This window comes from Petaurus breviceps, unplaced genomic scaffold (assembly GCF_028583685.1).
Source record: "Petaurus breviceps papuanus isolate PSGF00001 unplaced genomic scaffold, PetGlider_PUasm1.0 90594, whole genome shotgun sequence".
In the NCBI taxonomy this organism is placed as follows: Eukaryota; Metazoa; Chordata; class Mammalia; order Diprotodontia; family Petauridae; genus Petaurus; species Petaurus breviceps.
In genome coordinates, this window is record NW_027187281.1 from 3,976,445 (window position 1) to 4,000,393 (window position 23,949).

At 39.2% G+C, this 23,949-nt stretch overlaps 1 protein-coding gene across 2 annotated transcripts in view; it reads right to left on the reverse strand.

Moving 5' to 3' along the window:
* Window positions 1–23,891, reverse strand: part of ITM2B (integral membrane protein 2B) — a 33,982-nt gene extending 10,091 nt beyond the window's left edge. For both annotated transcript variants that reach the window (XM_069063681.1, XM_069063680.1), the window contains exon 1: window positions 23,477–23,891. In XM_069063681.1, the coding sequence (XP_068919782.1) occupies window positions 23,477–23,593 (117 nt within the window). In that variant the 5' untranslated portion in view covers window positions 23,594–23,891. The remainder of the gene's footprint in view (window positions 1–23,476) is intronic.
* Between the last annotated feature and the right edge of the window lie 58 nt (window positions 23,892–23,949).

Genomic DNA, 23,949 nt, shown 5'->3' on the forward strand with positions numbered 1-23,949 from the left:
ATCCATTTTACAGATGAGGACACTGAGGCTAAGAGTAGTGAAATGACTGCCCAGGATCACACAGCCTAGTAAGTATTTGAGACAGAGTGACAAACACAGAGAAAATCAGAAAAACTATCCCTTGTCCTGGAAGCATTCAAAATTTGGTTGGGAACACAACAGGTACATACATAAAATAACTGAATACACCTAGTATGTAATATAAATACTAGACCTCTTGGTACTAAATAAAAGAACTATAGGAATTCCTAATCAGGAAGTAATGGCCTTGAAGGGCTGGTGGGAATCAGGTCCTTGAAACAGAGAGAAGACCAAGAAGGAAGGGAGGAAGAGTACAGCCAAAGGCAAGCAGGCTGAAGCCTCTGAGAGCGAAGGTTGGGGAGGGGTTAACGAGAGCCTAGGAGTTTAAATTGAAGAATCTATTCTCATTCAACCAATAAGCATTCATTAAATGCCTACTATGTGCCAAGAATCAGACCAGGTGATGGAGATAACAAAGACATTAATGACACAGTTGTTTATAATAGGAACCAGGGTGGGGAAGGGGTGATGACAATTATAGACATAATGGTGGATACAAGGCAGAAGAATACAGGGGCAAAAGAGGAAAAAGTCAATGAGGGATAAAAAGAATATAAAAAAGAATTAATCATGTAAAAAAAAAGAATTCCCATATCTAAGGGAAAATAAAAGGCTTCCCAAGAGTCATAAGGATTTACTTAATTAAAACTTAATTACATCTACTTTGCTCAGGAAATACAAGGGGGAAAAAAGAGTGTTTTAGGATCATTTAACTTTTATAGAATGGCTCAGTCAGCTAGGAAAGCAGAATGCCGTGATTACTAGACGTTGTCACAACTGAGCCATGGTAGTGGTCCAAGGCAACAACTATTAAAAACATCCATCCATCTCGTCTTTAAAGTGAACGGACCAAAACATATGGTCACCTTTATTTTGACTGGATTTTCCATGCCACTGATAACAGCAATTTTCATTTTTGTACAAAGCAAAGCTGCTCCATCCAACATAGTACCAATGTCACTTTTCTACCAAATAAAGTAAATCACAAATTTTTAAAAATGTATTTTTTTTTCCTGAAAGCAATTTGGTTTACAGGTTAGTAGCTCATTTATGAAGATCATTTATCAAGGATCTTAAAGAGTTAAGAACCAAATTCTATTTTTTTAAAAAAGAGGAAGGAAGGAGAAGGAAATAAGCACTTGTACAACATCTACTGTGTGCCAAGCACTGTGGTCAGTGCTTTTGACAAATATTATCTCATTTGATCTTCACAACAACCCTCTGAGGTGGGTACTGTTATTATTCCCATTTTACAGCTGAGGAAACTGAGGCAAACAGCAGGTAAGTGATTTGTCCAAGGCTCCATAGTATCTCAGATTGGATTTGAACTCAGGTCCTCCTGACTCCTGGCCTAACATTCTATCCATTGTGTCCGCTATCTAGCTGTGTAAGAGCCTCTGAGCAGTGAAAATAAATGTCACAAAGGCTACTCACAAAAGTTCTCACTTTATTCAAAGGGGTACATTCCCCCAAGTGTCTATTTTCTCGTATTATTTTAGACAATTTAATAATTATTAATGATGTCCTTTCCCAGGCCAAATTAGAAACAAGAAGGGCTGCTGTGGGAGGGAATTTTAAAAAGCAAACACAACTCAAAACACAGAAGTTTAGGGTCTTTCAGAGTTGAGAGCAAAGAACCCTAGCAACCCACTTCTATAATTTCTCTGTATTATAGCTCAGTCATTAGTATTCATGATGATGATTTTAATCATGAAGAAAATCTTAAATTAAGCTCAGTATACTTTGAGGAAGTACGCAATTCATTTTAGAAGTTTTTTTTTTTCATAAGTGGAGGTTAAACATAATGGCAAGACAACATAACCCAGCCGATAAAGAGTGCTGGCCCTGGCATCAACAAGTCTTGGGTTCAAACCCTTCCTCCTACATACTCTAAATGTATGATGACCATGGGCAAAATCGATTATCGATTATCTTCTCAAACTAAATCCTGAAGACTCTTAGTTCCAGAGATGAGCTGCCAATCTGGACGAGCAGAAGGCTCCACTCTTTTCCTAAACCCACATAATCTAAGGCACTGGTTTCTGCCTCCCCATTAATCCCACCCATGCCCCCTACCCCCAAAAGAAGGCAAGTTATGTAGGGGAGTTATTACTAAACCAGATTTTTTAAGAACTAAAGTCACCCACACATTACCATCCCTTACATTTACAGGCAACTTTCTCAGACTTAAAAGTGGTAGAGCAGATGCAGATGTGCATTGGGAAAGGAGTTTCCTATGAGATCAAAATGAGGTCCTCATTTATACTCCATCCTTATAATACAAACCTACCATGTGCCAGGCACTGTACTAAAGAGTTAGACAAATTCTCTTGCAAATGATGCCATCATCTGGCAAAATATCACTGTTTAATCAAGTAAGACCCAAGTGAAATAAAAAATAGTTACAGTACAGTTCAGTTACAGTATTTCTGTTAGTTCATATTTAGGTCACCTCAACCATTTCCCTAAAGGTCTGTAGGAATGTGTCATCAATTATAAATCTAACCCAGGTTAAAAAAAAACTGTAGCCTTTTCATATTTTTCCTTCCTATGTTCTCAAACTAACAGGTAACTTCGTATCTCCAGATACTTCTATTTAGGTCTTCTTTATAGGTTGAATGTTTAAAGGAAATTTTTTCTCAGGAAACCTACTTTAATATTATGGTAGAGTAAACCAACATTTCAGAATGCAGAACTCCAGAGGGCAAAATATTTCTGGGGTTAAAAAAAAAAAGAAAGAAAAAACATGCCTCCCTTATTTAAACCAACTGGAATGAGACAGTTTGATTTGGAGAAAAAATATGAAAATGATCCTGTGCTAAGAATATAGACTATAATTAATATTTAATAGAAGAGTATAATAGACCCAATTAAAAGTCATTTAACAAATAACAATAATGGCTAGCAGTTATACAGAAAGGCTTGCAAAATGATTTCCAAATATTATCTCATTTGAACCTCACAATAACCCTAAGGGAATATTTTATAGACAAGGAAATGGGAAAAGATAAAGATCCTGTGACTTGCCTGAGGTCACTTAGCTAAGAAGTATATGAGACTGGGTTTTGTTGAACTGAAGGTGCTCTTGACCAAGGTGCAGCACTATCCAATCACACCACCTAAATCACATTCTAAGGTCCTGAACTAATAATGTACTTTTAAAGAAAGTCAAATTCCTTGAGAAAATCTGGGACATTTAAAAATACAGTCAAGTGAGAGCTGAAACATCCTCTTGGGTGTATCAGGCTCAGCACAGTGGACTTCTTTGACCCCCTCTCCTCTTCTCGTAACCATGGCTACCACAGTCCAACTGACTACTTCACCTTACCTTCATTCAATATGACCCCTCCTCCACTTTAGGGGACTAACCTTGCCTCCTGTCTTTGTTCTTCTTGTTTGCTTTGCCTGAAATAATTTTTTAATTCTCCATCATGTTCACCATCAAAACTGAGCTTAGGACAAATCTGATGCACGCCCCATCCCATTCTAATCAACCAATAAGCCTTTATGTAGAATCTACTCCTAGAATCTATATTTATATATAGCCAGGTACTCTAGCAAGGCACAATGGAAACAAATGGTAAAGGCAGACAGTCCCTGCCTCTCCGGGGCCCCATATTCGACCTCCTTACCCTCCTGATGTGCACATCCTCTTCGCCTATATTTAAACTCTACTATCACAACCACCCTCATTCAACATCTTGTCATAATATGCAGGAGACCCTGGTTTCTCAAAGCCTAAGTCTTAGAAACCTACTTAATAATATTGTTATTACAGTATATTAAATCAATATCTCAAGATGCAGGACACCAGGAGTCAAATATATTTATCTGTTCTCAAATTTTAGTAGGTCCTACCTAAAACTGTAAAGGTTTGGGACAGGGTTGGCAATGAACCCTGTCACTGAAGACCAATAATAATAACTGGCATTAACATACCACTTTAGAAGTCTAAAAGCCCTTAATACCCCCTTATTGGAACAGAGCCTCATGAGAAGTCTGTGAGCTAGGTCCTACAGGTAAATATTACCCCCATTTTGATAGCTGAGGAAAAGTGAAGCCCAGAGAGTTTTAGTGCCTTGTTTATGGTCACACACAGCTAGTTAAAGTGTCTAGAGGGGGAATTTGAACCCACATTTTCCTGACTCCCAGATCCAACAGTCTATCTACCATGCCTCAAGATTCATCACAGAAGAGATGCCCACCAGGTAATGAATTGTTTTAAACTACACAATAGAAGAAATCATCTACTAAATTGTCAAGAGCTATATCATGGGAACAGCTATTCCCATCGATTCTTTAAGAATTGAATTAAGGTCCCTTCTAGGGACCTCCTCCTCAGCAGTCTCTCCCTCAGATTGGAGGGCTCCTCCCAGACTCTCCATTTAAATGGTGGGATTGTACAGTGCCTGGACTAGCCATTTCTCATTCTTCTCCAAGGCTCCCCAGGCTGGCTACTTTCAACTAGCCCCATCAGATTCCTTGAGGGCAGGAAGCACCTACCTTTCCACTAGTATTCCCAGATGTTGGGGTTACAAAGAAAGACAAAAAACAGTCCTGGCCTTCAAGAATCCTACACACAAACAAGGAGGACAATAACTAGGTAAATGCAAGATATCTACAGAACAGATGGAAGTTGACTCCAGAGAAGAAGGGACTTAGGAGCTGGGGGGGGGGGAGTTGCCTTTGAGTTAAATCTTGAAGGGAGCTAGGGAAACTAAGAAGTAGGGATAAGGAGTAAGAATTCTAGATATGGGGTTGATGGGAGAAGGTCAGAAAATAAGACTGTATAAAGGCACTTTTAAGGACAAACAGTAAGCCAGCCAGTGTTTGCTAGATTTTAAGAGTATATGTGTGTTTGTGTAGGGGACTGGAAAGGTGAGAAGGAGGCCAGTAGAGAAGAACTTTAAATACCAAAGAGAAAGTAGTATCTGACCCTGAGGGGGAAGGGAGAGAGAAGACATGCCCAAGGGCACACAGTAGTAAAGGAAACTGCAATTAGAAATGGATCTCTAGCACACAGGAAAAAATGCATGCTTTCTGAACTGAACATACCAATTTCCAAGGGCGACTAAATGGCACAGTGGATAGAGCACCAGGCTGAAGTCAGCTGGAGTGGAATGGAGATAGATACTAGCTGTGTGACCCTAGGCAAGTCACTTAACCCTGTCTGCCCCAGTTTCTCATTTGTAAAATGAGCTGGAGAAGGAAATGGCAAATCATTCCAGTATCTTTGCCAAGAAAACCCCAAATGGGGTAATGAAAAGTCGGACACTACCAAAAAAGACTGAATAAAATAATTTTCCTAGTTACTATCTTACACTGTATCCATCTCAAAGACTAGAAATGTATCTTGGCCAGTCTTGCTTTCCTCATCTGTAAAATGGAAGAGTAGAGGTAGATTTCTAATTACTATTTCCAATATTTAACTGCTAAAATTTAATAACCAACAAAAATAGATTAAGTAATGAATAAAGGATAAAATTACACAGAAAACCCTTACTATTCTGTGTCTATAGTTTAACAAAGCAGAACCAAAAAAAAAGTGCTGAGTCACTGTGAAATTCCCCTAGATTTGTCTTTTTGTATATACTTCAAGGTCTACAGATCTCCATTTTCATAACTCCAAAAAGGTCTTTGCATATTTCCTGAATATTTACCACTTTTTTCCAGCAACATAATATTTCAACTTCTATCACAAATAAAGCAACTAGGAATACTTTGTTCAGATAGGTCCTTTCCCCCCCCCCCCTTTTCCTGGAAAAATCCTAGGCTAGCAATGTAATGTGTAAAATGGTAGGAGTGTTTTTTTTTCCTCTTTTGTATCTGTCATATCAGGGTCACTCAAATATTTTCGGACGGTTGACTATTTATCTAGTAGGGACAGTCAATGGAGATTAGTAAAATCATTGCTTATGAATTGAGTTAATGTTTGGTTAAATGGTTTTCCAGTCTTAGTCAAACAGCACGCTCCACTTGCTAATATAGCTGGAAGGGACCTCAGACTATCTAGCTCAAAATCTTCCCTCCTCCACAGCCCCCCCTCCCTTCCCCCATCACCTCTATCACTCCCATCAGCATGATGGAATCAAAACAATGCCCAAGGTCAGGGCACCTAGAATCTAGTAGTAGATAGATCTGCCATTAACTGCAGAGTCAAGATAAATCACCGAACTTCTCTGGGTCTCAACTTCTTTATCTGTGAAAAAGGCCAGGGCCTAGGTGAGGGTACAGAGCTAGGCAATCTGAGGTGGCTTCCCAATCTAAAAAGTTAATGATTCCACAGAAGCCAGCTCTCCAGTCTGGCTAGATGTGAAGGAATACCAATGGTATTCAACTCAGAGACACAAAGGTTATATATACTCTGTTTTTTGACTTCTACAGTCAAGGTGAAACTGATGAAATTACAACATAGTACCATTATTATTAACACTCATTCACTGCTCATGTTGAATTTGGTTAAGGCACATAAATCACATGGAAGATACAACTTCATCATCCTGCAGAATTCAATCAGCCTTGGCACTCACACCCCATCACTCCCCAAAGATTGGAGGGCTCAGCCAGCTATGAATTCCAAAACCTGTTTTTAAGCTCAGAATAGCGATCTCATTTTCCCCCTGGCTGGAATACTTTGGGACTTAAGACTTCTCTACCATTCTCTTTCCTCTTCCCTCCCCCACCTTTTCAGTTTACTTTTGTTTGCTTTCTCCCCCCCCCCCCCCAAGATTATAAACTGCTAGAGGGCAGGTGCTGTCTTTCTTTTTGCCTACTAGTATGTGCTTAGCACAGGGTCAGGAAAACAGCCTTTTAATGAACATTAAACAAAAGTCTATAATGAACATTAATAAATGTTCATTGACTTACTGACAGCATCTGAGCAACATAAGCCTCAAAGAGACTTGTAAAAATCCCCTAGCGTCTTATGCCTGTATCTGTAGTTAATATTTCCCCATTTGGCTTTTCTAGGGAAGATGGCTACAATCTCAACTATAGGGACAAAATAAGTGTGAGGGGCAGATAGATAATAGTCCACTTTTCCTTTCTCACCAGTCCCATACTTCAGAGACCCTTGACTTTCTCTCACTATTAGCTTTCACACAACACTGACCTTTAATAATTAAGTCAGGGCTTGTTATCAAGACTTCATAATTATTATAATATGTTTCTATCAGGGTTACTGAATTAATTGCCCGGGTGGGGGGGAGTGTAAAGGGCGGAGACCACACCTATGATTTTATTAGTAGAGGGAATTCCCAGGGGAGGAAACTCCTTCTATCAACTTGGGTGACACCTTCTCAGTAATTTATAGTCTTAAGAGGGGTCCTAGAGGTCTAAACTATTTTCATAATATTAAGAGGTTGTCATTTTTAATCAACATATGTAATTCATATAAACAAATGAGGCACTCTCAATAATTTTTAAGAGTGTAAAGGATTCCTGAGATCAAAAAGTTTGAGAACTGCTGGTCTATAGCATTTGTTCAAGGGTCTAACTGGTTAGTATGTGTCAAAAATGAGGCTCAAATCCAGAACTTCCTGGCTTCAAGGCCAGCTCTCTATTCACTATACCAAGCTGCCTTTCTAGGAAAAAAAAAAAAAAAGCAAAGAACAAGGCTAAAATGTTATCTGAAGATTTATATCCTTCGGTAAAGAAATCTACCAAAAAATGATTTTTAAAATGACCTTTCCAAAGAATAACAGTAGAATAAATGGAAACTTAACTATATTAAGACATCATACAAAAAACCCAATGACTTTATAAAACCACATCAGTAAAGTCTATGAATCCTAATATATCATTAGGCAACATTCAAATTAGCACAGGTGTTTAGGTCTCCAGTTCTGGACAGTGCTCCTAGTATAGGAAATTAGGTCAGAACTAAAAGAAATTAGTCTGTAAGCCTTTTTCTATGATATTGCACATTCTTTAGGCTAACAGCCAATTTTGTCAGTGCTGTAATTTTTTATGAGAACTATATAGTATATGGGATGTACCTGGAGGGCTATGGAGTTTAAATTTATTTCAAAGTCTGTATTTGAGGGCCTGAAAGTAAAAGTCATATAGAAGGTCTTCTCAGAGCTTTTGAAGGCAGATTTCCAAGTGAAGGGAGAGCACTGACAGAATTCCCCAACAAGCTGGAACAAAGAGCTAATGTTACACCATCCTAGTACATCAATTTTCTCTTCTTGAAGATCTTACTAAAAGGAAGGCTAGATTTTCTAAGAAATTAGTTTCAATATTAAAAAGTTTTGTTCTGCCTTCACTCCTAGCAGTGTATATTTTTATTTTAAAGTAACCAAATAGGACAATAATGTGCATTTCCTGCTAGTCCTAGGCAAATGTGAAGTTTGTGAAGTTTCTCTAAAGAAAGTTTCCATAATGTTCCCCTTTCAAAGACCGTACAAAAGAAACGACAATCTTGAAAGGCCATCTTCCAATCCAATCTTCTTAGGAGGATAAAACACTGTTGACATAACGATGAACATTAGTATTGTTTAAGGAAGATGCCCAGGTCAGTCACCTCTTCAGCTGCACCGTTTTGGACTCTCATACCAAGAGGATACACTTCATTTTGCAAGACTGAGTCAGTCTGGTAATCACACTTCATCAATACCTTTTCTGTCCCTCGGAGCCCTCTGAAATGGCGGGTAGAGTTCCTCCCAAAACTTCCTCAATGGCAGAACCATCTTATATCCCAAGAGCTTAGCACAGTACCTGGCACATAGTAAACACTTAATAAATGTTTATTGACAGAATATTTTGAATAACAAATCGAACCAACCTAAACTGTCGATCAATTACCACTGGCCTCAATGATGACTTTCTGGGACAGACATTTTGGCAGAATCATTTAGTTTACTATTTATGTTCATTAGTATGAACATTATTAAACATCCATTAATTTAGGTAATTTTTAGAAATTAGATGAAAAAGTACATCATTTCTCCTTATATAACAAAAAACATTATTCTAATTATGGCATAATTCCTTATATAATTCATTAAGCCACAGGAACAATCTTATGCAAACTGTACTTGAGAGGGAGGCTATATTAAAAGATGACCCTGATTCCTTCTTACCTGAAGAAGAGGCATTCAGTAAAGCTCTTCAGCTAACTCTGCATATGTTAAAAGCTGAAACAGATGAATCCCACCTAGAACCACCTGGTTCATTTCTGAGTTAAGGACATTATATGCTTGTATAGAAATAGCACTGTCAATTACAAATGTCATCTATTCAAATCAAACTTGCAAGGGCTTTGCATGTAGTTAAGAGCCACAAAATTTAGTTTCTTCAACAATATTAAAAAAGTTTAAGCTGGGACCATGCCTGTAGCTCAAAAGGTACAATATAGTCCTCTGCAAATTGTAAGTACTTCAGGTTCCCTGAAGTTTGTTTATTTTTCATTAGCTAATCTTCTGGGAGGAGAATAAGTAATCTGCTCTTGGCAGGGGGCAGGTGTTCAGGAGGCAATGGAGCGGATTGCCTCTGTTCTGTGATAGCACACTTAACACAGGGACACTGCTTTAGTACATATTAACTTAGTAGTATAAAAGTTACTTGCCCCCAAAAGCATTAACCTAAAAGAAAATCTGAACTAAGTGATAAGGGCCAAAAAAAAGTTATAGACAAAGAATTTTCATTCAATTTTAAGTACTTGCTAAAGACAAGGCACTTGCTGGAGATACAAAGAAAAAAAAAAATCAAACAAAAATGATGCTTGCCCTCAAGGAGCCAGCATTCTACTTAAAAACAAATCTAAAATCCAAAGTGATACAATTCCAAATGCCATTATGATGAACTCAACAGCTGACACTGGAGTCAGGAAGACCTGAATTCAAATCCTTCCTCAAGATGCTTGCTGGGCAAGTAATTCCATTTTCTATTCTTCAGTTTCCTCATCTTTAAAGCCAGAGAGTTATATTCAATGACTTCCGAGGTCATTCTTTCCATCTCTAAAATCCATCATTGCACATATGTTTATTACACATACATATATATGAATGTATTTATATATGTGTCCTTTCCAGGTACAAATAACACTTTACATTGAGTCAATCGACTAGCATTTATCAAGCTCCTACTATGTGCCAGGTACTGTGCCAAGGTCTAAAAGAAAGGCAAAAACAGTTCTTACTCTCAAGAAGCTCGGTTTAATAGGGGAGACCCACATGCAAACAGCTATGTACAAAGAAGATACAAAGAGAATAAATTGGGAGTAATCTCAGAGGGAAGGTACTCCGATTAAGGGAAGACTGGTAGAGGCTTCCTGCAGAAGGTAGCACATTAATGGACAGTGGAAGGAAGCCAGGAGGCAGAGATGAGGAATAGGAGACAGATAGCAGCAATAATCAGCAAGAAGACCAGTGTTAACTGGATGAGAGAGAGAGAGAGAGAGAGAGAGAGAGAGAGAGAGAGAGAGAGAGAAACATCTAAGAAGACTGGTAAGAAGAAGAGGTCACACTATGAAGAGTTTTAAAAACTAGAAGATGTTATATCTGATCCTGGAGGTCTGATAGCAATTAGAATTTATAGAACAGAGGATTAATACGGTCAGAACTGAACTTTATGGAGATAAATTTCACAAATGAGTGGAAGATGGATTGACGTGGGGAAAAACTTTAGGCAAGGAAACCACCCAGCAGACCACTGCAATAGCCCTTCCATGAGATGATAAGCAAGGGCCTGACCCAAAGTGGTGGCAATGTCAAAGGAAAGAAGCAGACTTATACTAATCATATTATGAGGATGGGAATTACCAGGCTTCACCAATGATTACAACTAGGGGAATGGTGAGAGTGACCAAAAGTTGGGATTTAGAAGGGTGGATCTTCTACAGAATACAGGGGACAAGGAACTCAAAAGAAGAGGGCAGTGTAGAATTGATCTGGCTCACCATGGGATCAAGAAGGGAAAGGGAAAACAGTGAAGCCAATGCAGGGGTGATGGCCTGATAAAGAACAAAGGGGTCAAGGAACTTGAGGTTCACAGTGAAAACAAATTTGTAAGGTTGAGGGTTAAAGGAATTGACAAAAGATTATGACAGAATAAAGGACTTTCAGGGTTCACAAACATGGATGTAGAATTTTTGTGGGTAATGAAAAAAATCAAGAATATGATCATCTCCATGTGGAGATGAGGTAGAGTGGAGGGAGTAGGGCAAGGGAAATGAGCAATGTGAAGAAATGGGGCATTAAGGTATTAGAGGGAATATCGATATGGATAGTACTTTGAAGTCCCCTAATATGAGGAAAGGAGTTGGGAAGGGCAGACTCGGGTACTGATTCATTGATAAAGGAATGAGAGCAAATTCTGGAAATGACAACAGGTATTCAAATCATGACTGGGTAATAAATATGTACTTAATGAATCCAAGAGAAAGAGAGGTTATTGAGTTATGGTGGTAGAGAGAGAACCAGGAAAATGGCAATGAAGAGCAAGAAAAAAATCTAACTCCCCCACCATGATCCCATGGTGTCTTGCATTATGAGTTAAAGTGGAACCAACGATGGGAAAGTATAGCCAGGATGTAATAGGTTCAAGATGTAGTCTGGTTTGTTACCTCTGGAACCGGCATTCCAGAGAATACAGTGAAAGGGTTGGTTGGGTAGCATTAGAGTGGGAGGCAGGCGGGGTTGGATTGAGGGGGAGAGGAATAGGGGAGTGGCCAGAGGAGGATGGAAAAAAGCAAGAGGGCATTCAGAATCCCTGGAATGGAGTGGGTAGCTGGGTGGAAATGTGTTGATCACTGAGGAAGGAGTTCAGGGTAATCTTATTGATTACATAGTATCATCTGAGCCTCACAATAACCTTGATGAATAGTACAGGCACAATTATGATCACATTACAGGTGAGGAAACTCCTGAAACTTTCAAGTCACACAGCTAGAAAGTAACAGAAGTGCTTGGGATCCAAATCTAGGTCACATAGGATATTAGGGAATTAGATAGGGAATAGAGATAGAAAGGACCTTGGAGATCCTGTAGACAAGGAAATTTTTTGGAGACTCGGTGTAGTATTCATTTCATATGGGCTGTATTTCATATACAATCATATGGGCTGACAGGTGGTAATGAAATTGTTAAATTAGGTATAATTTATTTCTAGGCATCAGGATCCAGAATCAAAACAAAGAACCTACTCTCTTTTTAGTGAAAAAAAGTGCTTTGAACTGAAGAAAACAAAGAATATGTTCTTGGCCCATAGTCAATAGTTGATAAACAAACAAAAAAACCACACCTCATCCCACCCTTCTCTTTCCTAACTTCCTGGATCTTTTGGTATTTTTTCGTTATAATAGATGGTTGGATTGAGGTGTGAAGGCTTGGAGAAATTGCTACTGGATGGAAAGCAAAACCTTGGCTCATCTGTTACATGGACAGGACCCAAAGAAAACACTTGTACAGAATTATTCATTGTATAAAATTTGTTATAAACAGATCAACAAAGAACTGTTTCGATGGGCCATCTGCTGAGATAAGGAAGGAACGCTTCTCCCTTTGCACAATGGATCTGTTTCTAAGAAGTCATACTAATCCTTTGGTGAGTCCTTTTGAAAAGAAATAATTACTCCCTCATTTGGGGATAAATCTGGAATTTCATATAGAATCTCGGTTTCATTCAGAAAGGGCAAGTTAGCTTTTACCTATGCTGTATCAGCATTAAGATTATGTGACAAGCAGTAAATCAAGACAATATGTATTTATTAAGCAACTATTCATGTACCAGGCAATTGTTCTAAGTGCCAACTATGTGTGTGAATAAAAATTTATATACAATTATATAAATGACTTAAATCATGATTACATGTAATTTAGATCATTTACATTATTATATAAATTACATATATGTGTGTGTGTATATGTATATATATATACCTCCCCAAACAAAAACACCCATTCTATTTTGTGACAATAGAGGTTCACTGTTTCTTTTTGAGCCTAGAAGATCACTAGCCAAATGTGAACGATAACAAAAAGGGATGAATGTTAATTATTAAATTAGACTTAGTATTCAAGGGAAAATATGTCATACACGTATTTTAGTGTATGTAGGAAAGAATGCTAGAATGAATGGGGAATGAGATGTGAGATCTCATCTAAAATATGTAATGGTGAGCAATTCTGTTCAGGTTTTGTTATTGGTAAAAATGATCAGGTCAGACCATGTTAATTTGAAGCAAACCAAAGAATTCCGTGGGGAGTGTGTGGGGGGGGGGGCATATTCAACAAATACCCATCCACTTTGTTGACACTATAGGTCATATATAACATGTTCATTAAGGCAACGAAATAAATATATTTGTGGAAATCAATGCCATGACCACAAAGTTGACTTATTAGTGAAGAAACAATCACCAAATACATCCCACAACATATCACCATACCATCAGCCTGAGAGGTCAATGAACCATAAAGAAAACAACAAAAATTAAAGAGATCTTAGAGGTCATCCAGTTCAACTGCCTCATTTAAAAAATAAGGCCCAGAGAGGTTAAGTGATTTTCAGAGTTTGGTTTCTAATGTGGGTCCTATGACTCCTTTCCACCATACCATACTACAAACTAAACCTAAAATTAAAATTAATGTTACTCGTGCCTCAGAGAGTAAGAGCACTGGCCCCAGTGTCCAGATGACCTGGGGATCAAATCCTGGCTCAGATACTTAGCACCACACCCAGAAATAACTGGCTGTGTAACCTTGAGCAAGTGTAATGGGAATGCAAATTTGGAAGATCTTCCCTGCCCCTAGGCTAAAGTGCACCTGAAGCCTGGGGTGGGAGGCTTGCTTTTCAGTAGATACTTCTTGATTGGCCAGTGAGTCAATAAGGTTGTTACATTCTCTGAGCCAGGAGAAGCCTATATAAGCCCTGATGTGTAGCTTTGTTTTGGGGGCTCACTTTGAGAAGTGTTCTGTGATTTGATCTGGATTCTGGGAAGCCATTGTCCAGGGCCCCCCCCCCCCCTTTGAAAAACCCAGATGCTGATTTGGTATGGATGTAATGGTTGGACAATTTGGAAATCTGTCTACTTGATCTGTTTCTGTCTTGATAATTCTGCCTGTATGCTTTGAAGTTCGGGGTGCTGACCTCTTTCCCCTGAACAAGGTAAATGATATATGTCTGACTGATTAAAGTGAGCTTGTTAACCCATTTTGAGTTGCTTTCCTTTATCAAAGCAGATCCAAGAACCTGTGGTAGCGGCGTCCTCGGGGTGCTTGCCGCTACAGCAAGTTACTTAACCCCAATTGCTTTAAAAAAAAAATTAATGTTACTCAAAATGTTGTAAGTTACACTGATCCTGGAGTAAAGAGAGCAAAGCCAAAAAGGTAAGAAGTAACATAGTTCTCACTAAGGTCAGTTAAGAACTTTGGTGCTAACATTAATAGCAATGCAAAGGAAGGGTCCAGAAGAGATGATCTGAATCAGTGTTTCCTTATATGACTCAATAAACTGTTGAAATTCTATAAATTGGGGCGGCCAGGTAGCACAGCGAGTAAGAGCACCGGTGTTGAGAAGACCTGGAGATGGAATCCCGGGCTCAGACACTTAGCACCCACCCAGAAACACCTGGCTGTGTAACCTTGAGCAAGTTACTTAACCCCAATTGCTTAGGGGCGGCCAGGTGGCTCAGCAAGTAAGAGCACCGGCTCCAGTGTCGGGATGACCTGGATCAAATCCAGGCTCAGATACTCAGCACCACACCCAGAAATAATAACTGGCCATGTAACCTTGAGCAAGTTACTTAACCCCAATTGCTTTAAAAAAAAAAAAAAGAAAAAAAAAGAAATTCTATGAATTGTCATTCAAGAGAGATGATTTGGGGCAAGTATATTTCCATTCCATCCCACAGAAATGCTTTATAAAGTATTTACTTTAGAAATTCATCATTACTTCTAGTTGGATCTATAAACTAGGTCATCATAACTGAAGAGTTCCAGCTACTCAAGGGATCTGGGTAAGACTTCATTTCTTGGGGCCTCAGTTTTCTCATCTGTAAAATTAAGGAGTTAAATTCTAACTCTAAATTCCATCAGTGTCTCATGACATGGATGGAAGGTTTTTCTGGCACACTTGAACTCCTTGGTACTGGAGTACAGTGTCAAGTATCACTAGAACCATTCCAGTTACTTAAAAAGGAGCTGAATTAAAATGGAAATGGAGGGGCCATATTCTTACAATCCACCAAGGAGTAATAATGAATATAGCAAATGTCAAACCTTGTTAAACCAAGACCTAGAATTTCCTTCATTCCTAAATAAAATCTATTAGGATCCCACTCTGATCACAGTTTCTGAATTAAAAAGATCACCCTTTAAGAACAGGATTCATATGTACAAAAGTATTTATAGCAGCTCTTTCTGTGGTGGCAAAGAATTAAAAACGCAGGAGATGCCCATCAATATAGGGAACTGGTTAAATGAGTTATGGTAGATGACTGTGATTGAATACTACTGTGCTATATAGTCTCAGAAAAACCTGGAAAGACTTATATGAAGTGATGCAAAGTGAAGTGAACAGAGCCAGGAAATTCATGTACCATAACAACATTGCTATAACAATGATCAACTGTCAAAGACAGGCTTAGCTATCCTGATCAAGACAATGATCCAATACAATTCTAAAGGACTCATGATGAAAAATGCTATCCACATCCAGAGAGAGAACTATTGGACTCTGAGAGCAGACTGAGGTATATTTCTTTCATTTTCTTTTTCTTGCTATTTTTTGGTTTTGTTTTTACAATATAGCTAATAATGACTTCTCATGTACAACTGATATATTATTTGCTTTCTTAATGGGTTGGGAAGAGGCAGGAGGGAGAGAATTTGGAACTCAAAACTGTTAAAAATAAATAAAAAGTTAAAGGAAAGAAAAGACCATCCTTTAGCTTAAGCCTGTTATGTCCATAACTGAAGCTCACTGGGCTGTTAGCCCAATACTTGGCAGGCTTTAAAATGTTACAGATCGCAGTACTGGAATGAGGGAGAATAAACTCAGACTCATGGAATGTTGGGACTGGAAATAAATTTAGAGATTAGAGGCTGAGCGGCAGTGGAGAATGCTAGTCAGGAGAAACCTGGAATCAAATCCTACCAACCCTTAGCTGTTAGTCTCTTGGTTTTCTCATCTGTAAGATAGGAATGTTAATACCGGTAATTTTATTAATACCTTTAAACTTTATCAAGTTGGTGTAAGGTTCAAATGAAATAACCCATGGAAAGTGCCACATAGAATTACAAATGTAAATTTGACTTTCACACTTGGTCTTATTCCCCCACACAGATGAAGAATCTGAGGACCAGAGAGCAAAGTGACCTTTCCCTAGGTGACAAAGCTAAGTAGTGGAAGAGGGGGAGAGGGCGGAAAAGGTAGGGCACTGCTGAAACCAAGCCTTCCTGACTCTCGATTAAGGAAGATATAAAAACTAAAAAAGAAGTCAATAGAAAGGAAAAACTACAAAGAGAAGTTAGCTGTTGAAGATGAAGATAAGAAATGCAGAACTAAAGAAGGATAGAATTTAATAAACATTTTTCAGGTCTAAGTTTGTCATTTTTTTTTTAATCCTAGCAATCCATGTAATTTCTAGTATGCCTACCATCTTGTATTTCAACTGACTCAACTTTTTAGTACAGGGAGATGGAGCAACATTAATCAATAAAACTTATTAAAGCAGAGAATAAGAGAACTAAAGGTTGCAGTAGTTTATCCTTAGTTCAAACAAGCTTTTTTAAAAAAAAGTAAAGAAAATGTTGTTTATGTCATCTTAACAACACATCTGCTTATACACACATTGAAGTTCAAAGGCCATAATTTTAGATAGAAATTCTCCAGATGGTTCACATGAAAACTGAGGTATTTATAAATCTGTGGTTATGTTCTAATTCACTGACCATTTTTCCACCATAAAAACAAACAAAAAACCCCCCAACAACTTGGTCTCATCCAGAAATAGCTTTATGCTTAAATTTTATGTTACAAAATTATCTTGCTGCCAATCAATTACCAGGATTGTTGAACAGAAAGCACTTAGTGAAAAACAAAAATATACCTCTACAATGAGAGCAGGAACAGAATCTGTCATTTAAAAAAATACACTGTTCACTTTAGGAATAAGTTTAAGCGGATGCAAACAACCCATTAATTTATTCTGAATGCTTTAAAAAAAAAGTTAAATTTCATCCAAATGGTGATGAGATATATTGGTTTTCCTTCACAATTAAAAGAACTTTAATAGACTATACTTATTTTCCAAGGGTTTTTATTCACTCAATTGTTGGAAACATTCAGAAAATGTACAGTAAGATGACAGATAATACAAGAACAACAAGGCAGGCTTTATTTTAAAAGTCTTTCATTAAAAAAAAAAACAAGTATTTACTGAAGAATACAAATGGTAGTAAAATTAGTTCTCAAGAAGCAATTGTCCTAACGGACAAACAGGATACATTCATCTCCTCTAGTTACCTCCTTTGTGTAAAAGCATTTCATTAGTCTAAAAAAAAAAAGGAATAAAAAAAAACAAACAAACCCAATTTGCCATAAATCTTCACAAGTTTCTGGAGAGTAAGAGTTAAATGTTTCTGAGTTTTGCAAATCACATTTGTTTCTGAGAAATATCCCTTTCCTCCCACCCCCAGAGCAAGCTCTCCTTTGTGGCAAAAACTGAGAAAAAAAAAGTACAGTAAGAGGAATCAACCCATAGACTGCATAGTATTATGTGCAATATTCCATTTACAATGAAACAAATTAGTTGTGCAAAAAAACTTTCATTTGGATGCACAAATCAATTTCACTTTATAGAAAGCAGCTGAAACCCATCTAGTCCTAAGGTTTGTAGAACCTGTAGCAAGTTGTTTTTTTTAATGAACATCTCAGTAAGTTTAAGAGTCGAATTAATCAGTGTGTCTTGGACTGGATGACTTCTTTCTGGCCCTTTCTCTACACACTGATAATATCATGGACCACATTTATGAAGACTAGTATTAGGGAGAAAGTTCACTAGAGCTTGAGACAAAGAACTAGGGTTCAAATTCTGCCTCTTAACACTTGCTATCTGTGTAACTTTGGGCAAATCATTTAGCTTCTCTGGCCTCAGCACCATCTGTAAAATGAGGGCCTTGGTATAGGTGATTTCTAAGGCCCCTGCCAGCTTGAGGTCTATTATCATGGCTTCTTTAAAAGGACCTGCCTTTGCAACAAAACAAAACAAACCCGCCACCACTTTCTTACAAGTGAAAGCTTAGGCAATGAGGAAAGGAATGATCCAGAAATAAATGTAATACTAAAAAAAAGGGCATAAATAAAATCCAAAAATAAAATTTCTTCTTAATAAATACTGTAACCAAAACAGAATGCTATGTATACTCAATTCAATTCAACATGCATTTTTAAAATGTATACTCTGTATAAAGTCCAATAAAGTTATACCCTAGGATCCAGAAATATTAAATGGAAAAAAATGCAAATAGCCTATCTTGAAGGAGCTGACAAGTCTATTAGAAGAAATAATAAATACAAGATAAACATAGATTTCAGCACCCACATCTAATGAATGAAAACAGCTGGGCTAGATGACCTCTGAGGTCCTATCAGCTCAAAATCTATAATTCTAAGATCCTAAATACAAAGCAATGGGGTGGGAGGAGGAGGGACAGGAAGAAGAGAACATTAACTGAGATGATAAGAGCTGAGCCTTAAAAGGACATAGGGGTTTCAAGAGGCAGATGTACAACAAAACTATCCCAGAAGAAAAAAAATTTTAAGTCCGTGTACATAAACTTAATATTAAATAACCTCACTTCATAAACCTTAAGATGTTTTCTATACCTTTTACTATACCCACCAAATTTTAAAATTTCCTTGTATACTAATTTAACACTAAATACTCCTTTAAATGAAACAACCTTCATTCATAACCCTTAAGATAGTTTCTAGAGTCCCCTTATTCCTCCCCCCACCCCCAGTTTGGAGCCCTAGGCATCATAAATGGATAGAACAAGTGAATAATCATTAACTCTAAGAAGCTCAATTAAGGGTGCAAACTCTAACTGTGAAATGGCCTTAGAGAATACTTCTGGCCAGGTAAAGTCACCCTACTGTGACAACGTGGAATTTCCCCACAATCCTCCAACCACAGCTCACAAACATGGTCAACAATATTATATTTGTTGGTGTCTGGTCAAGAGAAAAGGTATTCATTCATTAAGGCACTATTGAGAAGGAAACAGTTCAGAGAAGACCAAAGCAGGAACTTACCCTCTTTCAATTCAATATGCACCATTCCCAAATCCCTGAAGTTTCATCCCAACCCTCCCCAATTGTTAATAATAGTAATATGATAGTTGGGATGTTATCGAGTGCTGGAAAGTTTGCAAAGGCGCTTCACAAATACTATCTCATCTAATCCTCACAGCAACCCTGGGAAGTAGATGATCTTATTATCCCCATTTTAAAGATGAGGAAACTGAGGCAGACAGCAGTTAAGTGACTTGCCCAGGGTCACATAGTGACATCTGAACTAGTCTTCCAGACTCCAAGTCAAGCTGGCTAGCACTCTTATCTACTGAGTCATCTAGCTGTCTTATGAGATAAAAAATAAAATAAGAAAAAAAAACTTGATAGTATGTATTATCACAAGATAAACTTGAGTAATGGGGGACATAGGATTTCATGAGAGTCCTTGAGGCAATAAGAGGAAGAAAAAGTCTTCCCATTGCTAAACTACAGAGAAATGAGGCCATACGTGAAATAGGTTTTAGAAGTAATCTCAAGAAATGTACTGCAACCCTCTCACACTTACAGAGGAAGAAAACGAAACTAGTAAAGGTTAAAGGACTTTGCCCAGGTCACACAGGGCCATACCTCTTTCTCAAGTCCATCTTTCTGGGGAGCTAAACTTAACAAAGGGGGAAGTAAACTAAAGTTTAATTGGATTGAGGAAGTATTGTGGCTCTTAGAACAACAACATCCAAAAAAACCCACACAATGTCTGCCAAATATAATTACATAATATAGTGCTAGAGCTGGCATATTTCCTTCGGTATTTACAAAAGCACAGCACACCTATTTTCCAAGAGTTAAATGAAAAGCAGTCAGCAACCTAACATATAGGAAAAGTTTCCAATTTGGGGGATATGTATTCATTCGGTTTAAAGGGCTCAAGATAGCCTCTTCGTTTTCTAATTATCTATTGACAGCTATTCCTCCCCTTCCCCTTCTAAGGGCTTGGCCAACAAAAAAGAGAGTATAAGACAAAAAGCAAAGACAGAATTATTCACAATAATCAATGGAGGCAGCAAATCAGGATCAATATGGGACAAGATGATTTAACAACAGGCAATGGAAAACAAAACAAGAACTGCAAATCCCCAACCTGCCAGAGATAGCCTGTGGGGAAAACAGCAAGGGGCTGGGGGGCAAGGGGGGAGGCTGCGGAGTGGGGGTTGGGTTTGCAAAGCCGAGAAGATGACAATGTGCATCAAGAGTGGTCACTCTAATGGAGTAAAGGGTACTGTGGTCACTAGTTCCTAAGTGGTTTAAAAATGGCCCCAAACTATCCAATCTAAATCAACTCAAGAGGGTTAAAGGAGGGAGCAAACATACAACTGAATGAATCTGTGCTTTTATCTTGAGAAACCAGCTGCAGAAAAACATACAGAATGGTTTGGATACAGTAATTATCATGGAACCAGAAAAATCTTCAACAAAATACTGATTTTGCAGTTATTGTCCAAGCTTTTAAAGTTCAGAAGTTCTTTCACAAAAAATTTACCCTGAAATAAGGTTTTAATTTACATGTAAATGACTGATTAGAAAGATTCCACTCTTAACGCAGAGCAATATTTTGTCACAAACTGAAGAAAAGGCCCCTTTCAGTTAGGAGCTGCAAAAGGAGTTAGTCATCTGTATCTGCCAATTCACTGATTACTGCCTTAGTTACAAAGCAGGACTTTGGCCTTTATTGCTCAGTCCTGGTATTTTTGTTTGATCTGTCACTTTCAGAAAACAGAAAAAGGGTTAGAAAGTCACGGACTTATGTATTGTTACTTATTATAGGTGCCTACAATGTCAAATCTGAAGGTGAATTTAGGAGAACTTCTGAAGCTCTTTCCCTGAAACCTCACTGTTCTAGAAATTATGAGAAAAATTATCAGGGGCTGATTTTAAGGCTTTCCAGCCAACAAAAATCTGATTTTAGTCCAAAGATTTTCAGATATCCCAGAGGATCCAGGCTCAGAGACAAGTAAGGTTTCACCAAAAAATGATGTCACCCAATTTCTTCCTCTGGATTTTTTTTTAAGAGGAGGAGTCAGTTATAGATACAGTCTTGTGATGATAGTTGTTTTCTACTTTCAGATTTTTATTTTCCTGCTATATTATACCGAGTTAGTCTAATACTTAGCACTTTGGGGTGGAGGGGGGGCACATGAATGTCAAATAAAAACAAATGTTACGATAATCTTCTCCTGGAATTGCAATATAATAGATCTATCCTAAGTATGTTATTTTAGGACTTTGCAGAGGATTCAGGAAAGCAACCTGCAAAGAACAACCTCTTAATCCACTTAGGCAGTCCGATTACTGTTTCCATTTCAAAGTAGGACAATCCATATCAAAATTAACTTTTGAAGCTTGAGGTTTTTTGTTTTTGTTTTAAATCTCTTTCGCTTCCACACACATACAACCAAAAAAGCACAGGCAAGGGGAAATTAATATTATGTGTTTCAAAGTTGTGAATAGTTTGGTAAGCATAGAATTATAAGGGTCCCTAGAATTCCATCTATTCTAAGTCAATACAAGAATCCCCTCTACAACACTCTGGGGAAGGGGGCTCATCATCCAGTTATTCGAATACTTCCAAGTAACTGGCAAGGACCCCTAGCCCCATTTCAATTCTTATTGTTAGAATTGGAAACCTTGAAAAAAAAAACCAGGAGTGGTCTAAATGGCACACAATAATTAGGCTTCCTTTTGAAGTTAAAACAGTATTTGAATCTTTTCAATAATTAGAAGGCATATTATCTAATTGGAAAGGAAAAGTATTCCATGGCAAGTTTCTTTTAAAAAGTTGGCAGAAATAAACAAAGTCTATTAAGTTGCAAAAATATACTCCTCACAGAAGTTAAAATAACACATGGAGAAATGCAATAACCTTTTGCTGTAGTTTCTTCTGTTAAGGTATAAAAACAAAAGAAACTCCGGCAAAAGGTTATTGCGTTTCTCCTGGTGTTATTTTAACTTCTGTGATCCGTATCACAAAACAAATGGTTCCTAAATAGCCTTAGTGGGTAAAAGGAATTATTCAATGGAAACAAGAGTCCCAGATAACTGCTCCAAGATATTTATTTTAAAGCAGAGTACTAACCTCGCAATTCTCTGTACAAAAACAAAAACTGGAGACTGGGGGAAGGGGGGGAGATTTCCTAAATAGTTTAATCTACAATTTAGCGTTATTCACAGCTTCTAAATTGGGGGGGGAGGGGAGTTAATCCTATGGCCAGTTTCCAACTACAGCCTCCTAACAAATGCTGACCTTTGATAGGAATGATATTGTGTTAATTATAAAATTAACAACTCCTCACTGCGGCCAACTTGCTTGCCTGCCTTCTCCCCCACGGTTAAGTTCAATAAGGATGGACCAGAGGGGGACAAAAAAGAAAGGAGGGTGAGGACGAAAATGCTTTTAAATAAGAGGCTTACAGCTTGCTGGACTCAGTCCAAGAACTGGTTGGCTCCAAAACTAAAGTAGAAAAAGAACCCGAGGTTTAGGCTCGTTCTGATGTCAGCCATTTTAGGATTTATTTATAAAGGGGGAGGAAGTGACAAACTCGGTTGGGGGGACGCGGGTGTGGGGGGGGTGTTTTTGTTTTGCACGTTACCGACATAGGTTCGGGGCGAAGCCCCCCAGTGCATGCAGCAGCAGCAGCGGCTGCAGCCCCGGCACTCCTCCCCGCCCCGACTGCACCAATGACAGCGAACGGGGCAGAGCTTTCAATCTAGCTGGGCTCCCGTCCGTCCCCAGGCTGCCCGTGCAAAGTAAGGAGCTAGCCATTCCCCCCTCCAGCACACGCACTTCCTTACAAAGGAGCTGGCCCAGGCTGAAGGAGAAAGGGGGCAACTGAAGGAGGGGGAAAGCTTGAGCTTTCCCTGGAAAGTAGCTCATAGAGGTTCCACTTCTTCACCCCCTCACCCCCACTTCATCCAGGGATCCCAGCCGGACTATGATCCTTGCAACTTGATCTAAATCGCCTGGTCCCCAAGCCAGTGGCTCTCTCCAGGATGCCCTCGGGGCGCCCCCCACCGCGAACCTTCTCCCCCTCCGGATTACCCTCTCCCCCACCCCCCCCACCCCCCGCCCCAGCCCCTCCCCAGCCCTGCCCCGCGCCCGGACCTTGCAGTCCACACTGACGGCATCGGGAGGGATGATGAGCGCCTCCTCGCCGCTCTTGGGCTCCTCCTTCTTGGCCTCCTTCTGGGCCAGAGCCGAGTTAAATGCCACCTTCACCATGGCGCGGCCTCTCGCTGCCCTCACGGGGTGGGGGGTGGCAGTCGCTGCGGGCCGCCTGCAAGCGGCAGTTGCCTTCTCGTCCTCCTCCTCCGCCCGAGCTCCGAGCTAGCGAAGGGCCCTTGCTCAGGCTTTGGCCGGACAGCAAGGTCCGTCAGCTGCGAGCTCTGGCTGCGCCCGTACTGCCCCTGCTGCAACCGCTGCTGCTGCTCCCGTGGCTCGGGCTCGAGCTCGAGCTCCTGCTCTCCGGCTCTCGGGCTCCCGCTGTGCAGGCTCTGGACGCTCACGCAGCCAGAGGGAAGGGCGGGGCGGGGGGCGGGGCGATCCGCCTCCGGGGGCGGTAGGAAGGGGGAGGGGGG